We start from the raw sequence: 13121 nt of genomic DNA on the forward strand, positions 1-13121 counted from the left end.
TCCCTATCTTACTAATAAGGAACCAGAAGCACAGCTAGCACCTAACCTTTTCTTTACTTTGAAATTTATTATTAATAATGATGATCCATGAAATCATCCTAATTCTGTTAGAAGCCCTCAGGGCTCACTGGGTACAAATAAGGGGTCCTGAGCTTATATGCTGCGGGCCTCAGGAAACATCTAGCCCTGGCCTGGAGCGAGCCCTAGTTATAAAACAGTCTGAATTAGAGGAATCTAAGCCAGGTGCAGCCATACACACCTGAAGTACCAGCTCCTCAGGAGGCTGAAGAGGAGGATTGCTGATGCCCAGGAGTTTAAGGCAACATAACAATACCCCATCTCAAAAAAGAAAAATGAAAAGTTGAATTAGAGAAGTGTCACCAACACCATTGCAGTTTGATGCATGAGCACAGATGGGCTTTGGAAATCTGTGTGTAGCACGCACCTTTGTAAATCAGACACATGGAACAAAGCGTAGATGTCATCCTCATCTTGGGGCCTCACGCTGGGACTGGGGTGCTCTCAGTGTCCTGCCAATGAGCGTCCTTTCCCTGCAGCTTCTTTCTTGTCTCTTGTTCACATGCGTTTTAAGTTGGAGACGAGACTCCCGCAAGCACTCTTCACAGCCCGGCTCCCCAGAGCGTTTGCTGTTTGGAGTTGTTGCCTCTTATTTACAGCAGCGGTTCGCAGGGACTGGGAAGGGCTCTTACATCCCAGCTGAGCTGAGTGACAAGACAGGAAATTCAGAATCAAAAAATGTATAAGATCATCATGACCAAAGAGTCCTGACCGAAGCCTGTGTTTAGATTTGTGGAATTTAAAAATCCATTCCTTTTTTTCCCATCCAGAAAGACACTTCTTGGGCCAACTTACGGATCTCCTATCAAGCAGACGCAGGTCCTCCCGGTGAAAACCACCCTGGATCTACAGAGGCGCTACCTGGTGTTCATTAACAAAGACAAGGTATCTGCTCTCTGCTCTCTACCTCTACTCTTTACCTCTCACCCATGCGGGGGAGTTAGTCCCAAGGACTGACAGACTCAAGGACACCTGGTCTGCTGGCTGCATGTAACCACTTCTGTCCAGGGTGATATGATACTAAAAATTGCTAGATTAGTGAGCACAGGACTCTGGGCCAGTATCTGGGGTAGACCTGCCGTATTTTCTGTATCTCCAGTGAAGACACGTGGCCCTCTTTTTCCAAAGGATGGAAAAAAGTCTTTTTATAATCTTTTTCTTTTTTTTAGTTACAGATGGACACATTACCATTATTTATTTTTATGTAGTTCTGAGGATCGAACCCAGTGCCTCATATGTGCTAGACCAGTGCTCTACCATTAAGCCACAACCCCAGCCCTTGGAAAAGTCTTTTTAAAGACATGAAAATTAGTTATACCTGGTTGTACATTTCACAAATCATCTATGTAGAAAAGTAGAAAGTCATAGATTGTAAGAATTATTCTGGAAACCTCTGGGCATCTGATCGTGAGGATAGGGAGGAAGGCTTCCTGTCTCTCATGTGCGAAGCTGTGAGGGGCGCCCATCTCCCCCAGCAAGGGCCAGTAAATGGATGTTCAGCTACAATCCACATGCCTCCCACACCCTGAGATGGTTCTGGACACACAGGTTCTTGCAGCTCATGGATCAGGAGATGACACACAGCCGGCCAGGCCTGAGTTGGGATCCGGTTGCCTGAGACTGAATGAATGTTCCTTCCTAGGTTGGACTTCAGATCTTGCCAGTTGATGGCAATCCACACAAGACATGCGCTATTGTCTGCCACCCGGATGGGGTAGCCGGGATGGCTCTTTCCTATGATGGCTCTTACGCCTTCACAGCAGGAGGACGGGACCGCTCAGTGGTGCAGTGGGAAGTCAACTTAAGGTGCGTGACAGGACACCTTGGCCTCTGAGGGAGGCGTCAAGGGTAGACCCCTTCTTTTCACTCAATAGCAGCTGACAGCTGTGGAGCCCTACCATGTGCTAGTATGTCACAGAGCCTGACTTAAAGGATGCCCTCTTGTAACACCTGTTTACTGTGCAGACCAAGAGTTGCCGTGCAGTCTCGCGGGCCATGGGACTGAATTGATGCTTTAGGTTATTCAAGTCCACCTCGACTCACCCGTGCTCCCTGAATACCCCTCACTGTCACATACACACCAGCCGGAAAGATCTAGGCTGAATCTCCAAAGTGTACATTACAGAATTAGAGTATTATTTGAAATGTGTACTTTCAGTCTCCTCTCCTCCTCTCACCCTTCCTGCCCTGAACTGAGAACCTCTACCTAAGGTGATTCTGGAGGATTCTAGAGTTGAACATCAGAGAGTACAGGAAAATGGGTTTGAATATGGGGCCTACTCTGCTGGTTGTGGGACCTAGGGCAGTTTCTTAATATCTCTGATATTTAGATTTCTCATCTGGGAATGAGGGTAACAATAGAAACCTTTACAGGTCCCTTGTAAGGATAATATATGTGAGGTACCTAATGTAGCTAGATTACACCTGTAATCCCAGCAATTTGGGGTGCTGAGGCAGAGGGATCACAATTTCAAGGCCAGCCTCAGCAATGTAGCAAGACTCTGTCTCAAAAAAGAAAAAAAAAAAAGTATTATTTAGTGCAAAGCTACTTATGCAGCAATGAATGATCACCTTCCCTTTTCTTTATGAGAGCATTCACTTATGAGCTCAGGATCTTTCTCACTGAAAGAAGGGAGAAGCACTAAAATGATCCCCTCAGCTACCCAAATCCAGTCAACTGCAACAGGGATGGAACAAACCACTCAGCAGCAAGTTCCCAGTCGAGAACACCCTCTCGATGTCCCCGCTCTGCCTCTGTTTCAGACCTTTCCCAATAGTGTGACTTTAGGGGTAAATAGAGACAGCTTGGAGGCACCTTCTTTCCTCAAAAACACAACTTGATTCATGGCTCCCCATGAAGTCCTCCTCCTGCCAAGCACACACCTTCCTCTTTACAGCGGATACTCAGGCTTCTCCTCTTAACACGAATTTGAGTGAAAATAGCCTGTGGAGTCCACTCTGGTGCCCAGGTGGCTTGAGATGGCAGCTGCAGCTCTGACTTTAATCTGAGCCTTCACCCAAGAGAGCAGGGCCGGGGCTTGGGGCGTTAGCAGCTGGAGGTGAGTGCTTCCATTGAAAAGCCCTTCCTGAGCATGTCCTGTGTGAGGTACTTGATTCCGTGCCACCTCACCTGCCACCTGTAACCTTAGTGCAGGTGATACCCTGGTGGGAAAGCAGTCTTCCCTTTTTCATTCTTGTCCTCTTCTCAGCCATCCCGGGATCTAGAAAGGTAGAGATTAATAAAAACAAAACCAAAAGACCTGCTTTCCAGTAGCTTTCCCATGCCTGGCCAGAGTCCAGGCTTCTGAGAATTTCAATTTAATCTGTTGTGGGGACAAAGGATCATTATAAACTAATTAGCACTTTATTGCTGCTTCTGGTGACTTAATATGTTCGGCGCTTCACTAATGGAAAGAAATGTAAAAACCCTAAACAAGGAAACAAACAGATTTCCTACTAGATTTATTGATGGCAGAATTTTAGGGTGAAAGGAAGATGACAGATCCCCTCGTGTTCTGATGCTTCTAATTAGCACGTGTCCAGGCCCAGACGCTGGGGTTGCGGCATTCAGAGCTTTTTCTCCAGCACCCCTTCTGCCACCCTCCTGCTCGCTGCCTTTGCTAGCGTGCTCCCCTTTTCCTCTCCCTGGCATGTGTTTTAAAATCCCCCATTCCCTTTTTATGCTCAGCCTGGCTGTCTCCTCTTCTCCTGCCGCCCTATTCAGATAAAAGCAAAGACTTGGATTCAAGTCTTAACTTCACCACTTATTTACTGGATGACATCAGGCAAGTCTCATAACTTCTCTGAGTCTCAGTTCCTCCGTCTGTTAAATGGGAGCATCATCATTGAGTTCAGACTGGATTTGAGGGTAACGATTACCACCATTGTTATTGCTCTGCCTTCTCCAACTTAGGCAGAAAGGTGGGGGGTTATGAGAAGGTCATCAGGATCCTGTGTAGCTGTGTGGCAGTAGGAGCAGGGACAGTGACACTTGCCACTGTCCCCATCCCTGTCTGCCTGGCTCTGCGGTTGGCTTCTCTCTGCAGAACTAGGTTTGGTTTCTCAGTAGGAGTGTGGCCACTGACAGTTCCTCGGTTTCACAAATTGTAGTTCTCATCAGAGGGGGAGCGAGTCTCTCTCCCTCTTTCCCTGGTGGGAGAAATCCTGATTCAGTCCTTGGCCCCGCTGGGTCAGCTGACCACGGTCAGGAAGCAGGGCATGTGGTCAGTCCTGACCAGCATAGCCCAGAGTGTTGGGCTGTCTAGGAGAGCCAGGAGCTCGTGCAGCCTCCCATCTGGGTTCCTTGGTAGTAATGGGCTCCTCTGGGTCCCTGCCCTGCTCCAGGACCACATGGCTGAAGGTGGAGGAACCCCGAGGGCTGAAACCTCCTCCACAGCCCAGTGTCAGAGCCAGGAATTGGGGTGAGGGCCAGGCCCTGCAAGAGGGGACCTTAAGCCTACTTGGAGAAGGCACCAGGTGCCCAAGCCCTGGCACTGCCTACTGAGCTTGGGCAGAGCCCTGACAGCAAGACAGTTTTGTGGGTATCTCTTTGTAAGAGAGGGTAGGGGCATGGCGGTTCTGTTTCCATGGTAACAGTTATCCTAAGCACTTTGTTTGGAGTCTTTCTTCTGGGCCAGGCCTGTACGGAGTGCTTTTCACATGTCCCTCCTGCTGTCCTGTCCTGTGAGGTGGGCACTGTTGTTATCCCCACATAGAGGTGAAGAAGCTCACTGTGTGGGGTACATCGACGGCTCAAATGGAGTAAATGGAGTACGTGGGGCTGGGATCCTGCAAAGCCAGGCTTGCTGCCCTAATCCCCACTTCCAAACACACTCCACAGGAAGAGACCAAGGACCTGGCAGCAAATCCTTCCTGAACACTCACTTTTCAGATCCTTCCAGCAACCTTTGTGCACCTTCCCACCTCACAGATGAGGAAACAGAGGCTGGGGTCAAGTTTCATGCCCACAGTCAGTCCACAGCTTGCAAGCATCCCTGTGGCTCCACATTCCAGACGTGGAGCCCCTTCCCCACAGTGTGCTGCATTGCAGTGTTTTAATGTCCCAGCGGAGGGGCCAATCGCCTGTTAGCAGAAGCCCAGTTCATGGACTGGAATATTATAAAGATTTCAGCTTATTAGCCTTTTATATGAGGCAAAGTCAGTCTTATACCAAAGTAGGTTTTCTTACCACTTAAAGGACCTATTTTTGGAAATCTGACCCTGTGTTAGAGAGCAGAGGGTTATTCTTGTCTGACTGGCATGGGTCCCTGTGGTCTCCTGAGTTTTTGTGGAAGCAATTAGAGCTGGCGGTCCACCTGCACAGTTTCCCAACCTTTTGGTGTCTAAAGTTACCGGTAAAGCCACTGTGCTTGGGAGTATGTGGTTTCAGAATACAAGCACCCACCTACCCTCCCTTAAGAAAGATGTGGTCCCCAAAGACTACAAGCAAATTACCAAGCACCTGCCCTGTTATCAGCTAAAGAACATAACCTTAATTAAGGTAGGTCCCCTGTACCACCGAGTCCCACACTTGACATTGAATTTTCTGTCTCTGGCTTCATTACAGAGGGACTTCTCTGATGGAGTTGGCAGAGACCTGCACTGGACTGGTGGCTCAGTGCCCTTCAGAGGGCCCTGGTCCAGGCAGAACCCTGCCTGGGTCATGTTGGAGCATGAGTGCCTCCTAATTGTGACTTTCTGTTGCTGTTCCAGTGCCCTGGAGGCTGCGGTTTCTCTTGGGGGTGAAGACTTGACCCCGTTCTATGGTCTGGTGTCTGGTGGCAGGGAAGGAAAGTTCTACAGGGTAATTGTCCTCAGAATAAATGCTTCCTGCTACATCTAGTTCAGTCTGTAGAAGAGAAACGCCTGGGCTTGGCCCTTGTTGTTTTTCTCCCAAACTCCTTTCCCTGCTAAGCTCAAAACATACTTTGTAGAGAATGTACTTGAACTCTTAACACCCTTGCCTAAGCCAGAATGCCGTGTTTCCATTTCATCTCCACACAGGAGCTGGAGGATTATTTTTACTACTCTCAGCTCCGCAGTCAAGGTATTGATACAATGGAGACCAGGAAGGTGTCGGAACACATCTGCCTGTCGGAGGTTCCTTATGTCATGAGAGCAATTGGCTTTTACCCATCCGAAGAGAAGGTAGGTAGGACAGAAACAAGAACGGGGTGGATGTGCTATTTATAACAACTACCTCTGGGAAGATAATTATAGGTCAGAGTAGAAGTTTAACATTTTTCTTACATAAATGGATCAGAAAGAAGGTTGTGGGCATTTCAGATGCACTCCTAAGTAACTGATTTACAATAAAGACATGATCCCAGCTACTCTAGAGGCTGCAGCAGGGGAACTGTGAGGCCAACCTTTGCAACACGGCGAGACCCCCAACTCCAAAACCAAACAAATAGAAAGATGCGTGCCATTCCCCAAAGATGTGTTCCTTGTGGAAGTTCCATGTTGGGGAACCCGGGACTTACAACATAGGTTCTGGAACTGGACAGTCAGCACCATGCTGCACCCTGGCTGGACGAGGTCTGGCCTTCTCAGATTTGAGGGGACGCCTGGGGGGCGCTGGGCATGGAGGAAGAACTCGACATTTCAATCACTTTTATTGTCATTGTAGAGTGCGTGTGTTAATGGGGCACCTCTGGGAGGTGGGGGCCCTTCTGGTCTGAGGAGGAGCCCAGTCAGTCATTTGTCAGAGACAGGCAGAGATACCCCCCGCCGCAAGAGCTCCCATCAGGGACAAGAAGCAGCCCAGGGGAGCATCCTCAAGTGAACTGTTTTTTTTTTGGTACTGGGGATTGAACCCAGGGGCACTTCACCAATGAGCTAATCTCCTGTTCTTTTTTTCTTTATTTTTGAGATAAGATCTCATTAAGTTGCTGAGGCTGGCCTCACACTTGCAATCCTCCTACCTCAGCCTGGCATGTACCCTGCACCCAGCTTACACATACATACATAGTTTTAAAAGGCTTTTTGAAATAATTTTTTAGTTTTAAAAAATTGATACTAAATTAAATATATATATCTATCTTATTTTTGACTTAATATTATATCATAAGCACTTTCCATTTTACCATAAAATCTGTGAAAACATGCTCTCTAAAGGATATATTTTAAGTTTATAACTTTTTCTGATTTAAAAAATAGAACTGTAAAGAGGAAAATAGAAACTAGAGATGATCACTGTTATTATTTGGTGGATATATATGTATGTATATACACACTATATAAAGAAAGATATGTTTATATTTTTAAACAAAGAATTGGCATTCAATGGTGTAAATATGTATATGTGTATACACACACACACACACACACATCAACATTATACAGTCCGTGTATGTGTAAGTACTTGGCGTGCGTATGTATGTGTGTACATGTATTGGCGTTCTCAGTAACGACTAGTTGGTGAGGTTGATGGTGAAAGTTCCTTGATGGCCTGCCTTTAGAGGCTTGTACCCAAGTGAACAATCCCCCAGCTGGTGGACACAGAGGTGATCTGAGTATTTGGCCAGCAGACACAGCTGTAATGAACGTCTCTGAGCAGGGGTTTTGCTTAATTTTCCAGTTATTTTCTTGGATCATTCTGAGAAGCAGAATGACTGAGTCAGAGAACATGAACTTGTCGGCCCCCATGTTGCCTGGCTGCTGTCCAACACTGTGGCCTGTTACCCGCCTGCCATCAGGCACACACAACCCCTGAAGCCCAGCGGAGTCTTGATGTTCATATTAGGTGACAGAGCTCCAGGGGCCTACCCAGAACATGTATTGTGTGTGCTTGAAGGTGGCTTTTATTTTCAAGTAGCATCTAGAGAGAGAAATGAGTCATTGGAGCCCACAGCCCATGGCTGAGTCCTAAATGAGGACCTTGAACACAGGTGTTCTCTAAGCGCCACAGAGGGGGTCTCTGATGTGCATTTTGTAAACACAAGACTGGTATCACACTGCTACCAAGAAGGGGTGTGCGGCCTATGTAGTGGTTTTCTTTAAGCTGGTGTTGTATCTATAGTCCCTGGTACATGGGAGGCTGAGGACAGAGGGACACTTGAGCCCAGGAATTCAAGGCTATTCTGGGCAACATAGCAAGACCTCATCTTAAAAACAACAAACAAACAAATAACAACAACAACAACAACAAAATAGTATTCTTAGAGCTATATTTTCCAAACCTAACCTTCCAATGCTGGTTCCCAAACTGTTCAGCCACATCAGAATTATCTGGAGAATGTCCTCAAATTTCCAATTCCTGGGTCACATCCCTGATGGAACTAATCCGTCTCCAAGTACAGGGCCTGGCACTCTGCATTTTCACCTCCCTGGATTCAATCCCCAGCACCACGTGGCGGGGGCAGTGAGGGGGGGAATTGCATAGGATAAAAAAAAATGGGTCCACTATTCAGACCTTTAAAAGGTCCCTGGGCTCAGGAATCTGTAAGTGATGAACACTAGAGCATTCCCCAAGCTCATTCCATTATGGAAACCTCATTTCCTGAGGAAAGCCCAGCTCACACCTTACTGCCCCCACTCCACTGCATTTCACCTTCATGGTTGTATCTGTGGTTCTTTTTTTTTAGCTAAACGTGTATCTTAAAATGATACTCATCTTCTCTGGGTGATTGCTTGGCACAATGCCTGGTGCTTCAAGATTGAGGAAAGAAAAGGAGCCTATCTTGGTGGGAAGTGCAGGGGACTCAGAATTAGTTGACCTGGTGGCCATGCCTCTGGATCTGCAAGTCATTTCAAAGATAGTCTGAGTTCCTGGATCCTTGACTCTAAGATGAAGCTGGGAAAACCTGCAACCTCAGTGTTGCCATGAGACTAAAGAACCAAAGCCAGGCAGCACCCAGCACAGAGCAGGCACTTACTCGGTGGAATGCTTCTGCCGGGCACGGTGGTACAGGCCTATAATCCTGGCAACTCAGGAGCTGAGGCAGGAGGATCACAAATTCCAGGCCAACCTTAGCAACTTAGCATGACCCTGTCTCAAAATAAAAATTTTAAGAAGGGCTAGGGTCTAGCTCAGTGGTAGAGCACCCCTGGGTTTAATCCCTGGTACCCCCACACCATCCTGCATTTCTCATCAAGATGGCATGTTCTTTATAAGAGGTTGATGGGATGGTGATTTTTTTTCTCATTTTTTACTTTTTATGGTAGAAAATTCCAAAAATACACAATAGTAGACATTTATCCTATCCTTGGCAAAAAAATATAATAATAATAATGCATAAAAACCTACCAAAATCTTGCTGATGAATAATAGGTATCTAGAAAAATAATTTTTTAAAGATGGACACAATATCTTTATTTATTTTTACTTATTTTTATATGGCGCTGAGGATCAAACCCAGTGCCTCGCATGTGTGAGGCAAGGGCTCTACCGCTGAGCTATAATCCCAGCTCCTAGAAAAATAATTTTTAGTCTATAGCAAATGTTTATAAAGTGACATTGATAATTATTTACAAACTAAAAACTAAAAAAAAAAAAAAAATGGAATAAAACAGCAGTTGTGAGGTCTCCACTGGCGCCTGCATCCGCCCATCCCCAGCCCAAATGGGGAGTTTCAGGGCTGACGTCAGCATCTTCATAAATCCCTTGGACTGGGGTTTTAAATCCACTTTAAAGAATATATTTACTCTTTGGAGACACTTTCTGAAGGCCCTGGGATCCAGATGTGCCCCATACCAGTGTGCAGGCTTTGTGAGCTGATGAGTTACTTTATATCTGAAGCTGCTCAGGGAGAAGTTTCTGATCTTTTGTTTTTCATGTCAGATTTATAGTGATTAAAAAAAAATCTTTTCAAGGCTTTGAAACTTCTCAACTCTGGCTTTTCTGTGGTTAATGGAACACATCCATCCCATTAAGATGCAATGGTCCCCCGAACCCAAGAAGCTGCACAGAGAAGTTGGCCTAGCTAATAGAGTGTTTTAACACTTGGGCATATTAAAGGCTCAAGCACAGAGATTCAAACCAGCCCCGCTAAGACTATATTGTATTTATATTTTTCTTACATCATAGTAACTGCCTCGGGGATTTGAAGCTAGTCAGCGTGGTAAATTGAAGCCAAATTATACAAGAATATAACTCTCCCCAAAGAATTCCTAGTCCTTCCCTTGTTTTGCAGGAAGCTACTCACAGAATACAGCTAAAGCAGGCAGAGGGGGCAGTTCTTATAAACCATGTTTTTAAATGAACGATTAGTAAAGTGTACAATGTTATTGAAGGAGCCAGGACCTAGTTGTCCAGTTTATTAGCTGATGATATTGATGTTGGGAGTGTTTCATCTCCCATCTTTACAAATGCATCAGGTCTTCCAGGACATTGGAGCATCATGTTGGAGGGGCCCCTGTGCAAGGTTCCTTGGCTGTCACTTCCAGCCTCTCTTCTGTTTAACCTGTGCAGCGTTGTATAATCCAGACCAGTTTTTGTAGTGAATTAACACCGTGCAACCACTTAGTTCCATAAATTTAAGGCGAATCCCAGAGACATATGTGTGCCTGCAAAGTGCCCCCAAAGTGAACACTCCGCTAGTGTTACCTGAGTATGTAAATGAGTGAATGGTGCCCACGGGCTACATTTGACTGCAAGAACAGTGAGGAAGGCAGAATCCCTGACTTTATGATTTGACTTCTGAATGATCATCAGGTACCCGTAATGTGTTTGCTGTGTTCAGGAGTGGTGACATTGTTTAGGAGTGTCCGGAGAGGAAATAAAAGACTACTTGTCTTCTTAAATGTGTTTATTTTGGACTCAACAAGTTTACTTTTTTTTGTGTCTGTGTGGTACTGGGGAACTTTGCTACTGGACGACATACCCAGTCCTTTTTAATTTTTTTAAATTTTGAGACAGGGTCTTGCTAAATTGATGACAACCTCAGTAACTTGTTGAGGTTGGCCTCAAACTTTCAATCCTTCTTCTGCCTCAGCCCCCTGAGTGCTGGAGTTATAGCTGTGTGCCATCTTCCTTACCCAACAAATCTACTTTTAAGGGTATATCCTACAGGAAAAGTCTCACAGTGTACAATAATACACATAAGGAAGGGACAATTATTGCAGGATAGTTTCTAGCAGCAAAAATTAAAACAACCCTAATGTCCACTGACAGGAGATGGGATCAATAAAATAGGGCACCCCTATATTTAGTAATCATTAAAAAGTGAGATTGAGCTGGCATATCTGTAGCTGTCTATAATCCCAGGAACTCGAGAGGTTACAGGAGGATCACAAGTTTGAGGCCAGCCTCAGCAACTATCTCAAAATAAAAAATAGAAGTGAGGATGTGGTTCACTAATAGAGCACCCCTGGGTTCAATCACTAGCACCCTCCCCCCCCCCCAAAAAAAAATAATATGTGGGATTGACGCATGCTTCCTGATCCAGAAAGAATGTACAGGATTTGTTACTAAAAGGAAAAAGGCAAGTTTCTTTATTATATGAGTTTATATATGCCTAGGAAAACATGAAGGAACATGTTCTAAGCCTCTTTTTTGTGGGGGAGGGGGTACTGGAGATGGAATCCAGGGGTGCTCTACCACTGAGCTGAATCCCCAGCCCTTTTTATTTTTATTTTATTTTATTTTTTTAAAGAAAGAATGAGAGAGAGGAGAGAGAGAGAATTTTAATATTTATTTTTTAGTGTTTGGCGGACACAACATCTTTGTCTGTATGTGGTGCTGAGGATCGAACCCGGGCCGCACGCATGCCAGGAGAGTGCGCTACCGCTTGAGCCACATCCCCAGCCCCCTTTTTATTTTTATTTTGAGACAGGGTCTCACTGAGTTACTGAGTTCCAAAACCTTAACGATACCATTTCTGGGGGATGGAATTTGGGAGGAATGTTGCTTCCTGCTTTGTACATATAACCTGATTTAAACTGAGGCCTCCAAAACCAGCTGGAACCCTGGCCTCAGCCAGCCAGAGTTTTGTGGTTGCTCTAGGGGCTCGTGCCCTCCCTATCTCAGGGTTCTGCCTGTGCATGTGCAGGTTCTGTGCACCCCCGTTACCCCAGGCCCGACACCTTCCCTCCCCCACTTTCCACATAGAGCCCACTCCCACAAGAGGACTTTCTTGAAATTTTGGGAGTCATCAGGAAAGGTCACACAAAGCCATATTCACCTCAAGCTGCTGTTAGACATTCTTTTTCTCAGTCCTTATGACCTGCCACCATGGGGGTCTCCTTTCTGGCCTCCATCCCACTCAGCCCTCCCCTACCCTGGCTCCTCTGGCCTCCTTCCTGGAAGGCCCCAGAAACTCCAGCTTCTTCTTCCTCTGTGAGCCATGGCAGTTCAGCTCTTCTTAACTTCTGTTTCCCAGCGTACAGTGTACACCCTCCCAGGGGTCTGTAAATGAAGACCTCTACCCTTCTTGGAAGACACTCAGGTTACAAATGCAGGGGATGAGGAACTTCAAACCTACATTTTCATATTATTCAGTTTTTCTTAACTGCAGCCCATAGTTTGTGCTGCTTTTGTATTCAGAACAAAACTCAGAAAGACAAACACACAGATCCTCCTAAAGCCTTGCGCACGAATCCTTACGGCTAAAATGTGGTCCCAGCTGGGGTGGAGAGACCTAGCCAAGTAGTCCAGCCTCACCCATAATGAGGGGGAGAAATTTGAGCCAGGAATCATGGGCACAATTTCTGCTCTGATAAAGATCCCAGGGGAATTTGGAAATTTGCACATTGAAGAGAGGCCCTCAGTATGTTGGGTCTTGCTTTGAAACATAAATATTGGGAGGCATTTCCATCCTGAAGGTAAGAGAAATGGCCCACTGTTCTAGGAGAGGCCTACCTGGTCCGCTGAGAGCCTCCAGGCTGGGCCCTTACCCAGCAAACAGCTTCCTGTAGAAAAACCAGAGCAGGACAAGACTTTCACACTTAACACATTAAAGAAATAAATCCTGGGATACCATGAGCCACTGGAAAAAGGAATGTAGATGATGATACTGTAGCGACCACCAACTACAGCAGCAGCGGCTCTTCTCTCTGGAGCTGTGCTTTGAGCTGCTGAACCCCTGGGGCCCTTGGTCCTCCTG

The 13121-nt window shown here is 46.1% G+C and overlaps 1 protein-coding gene across 1 annotated transcript in view; it reads left to right on the forward strand.

The window, feature by feature from the left end:
* Nucleotides 1-13121, forward strand: part of Cfap251 (cilia and flagella associated protein 251) — a 66577-nt gene that overhangs the window by 39999 nt on the left and 13457 nt on the right. The window contains exons 17-20 of the mRNA XM_076866625.2: nucleotides 849-963; nucleotides 1721-1884; nucleotides 5791-5881; nucleotides 6082-6225. Coding sequence (XP_076722740.2) covers nucleotides 849-963; nucleotides 1721-1884; nucleotides 5791-5881; nucleotides 6082-6225 — 514 coding nt within the window. The remainder of the gene's footprint in view (nucleotides 1-848; nucleotides 964-1720; nucleotides 1885-5790; nucleotides 5882-6081; nucleotides 6226-13121) is intronic.

The sequence above is a fragment of the Callospermophilus lateralis genome, chromosome 1, assembly GCF_048772815.1.
Source record: "Callospermophilus lateralis isolate mCalLat2 chromosome 1, mCalLat2.hap1, whole genome shotgun sequence".
NCBI lineage: Eukaryota > Metazoa > Chordata > Mammalia > Rodentia > Sciuridae > Callospermophilus > Callospermophilus lateralis.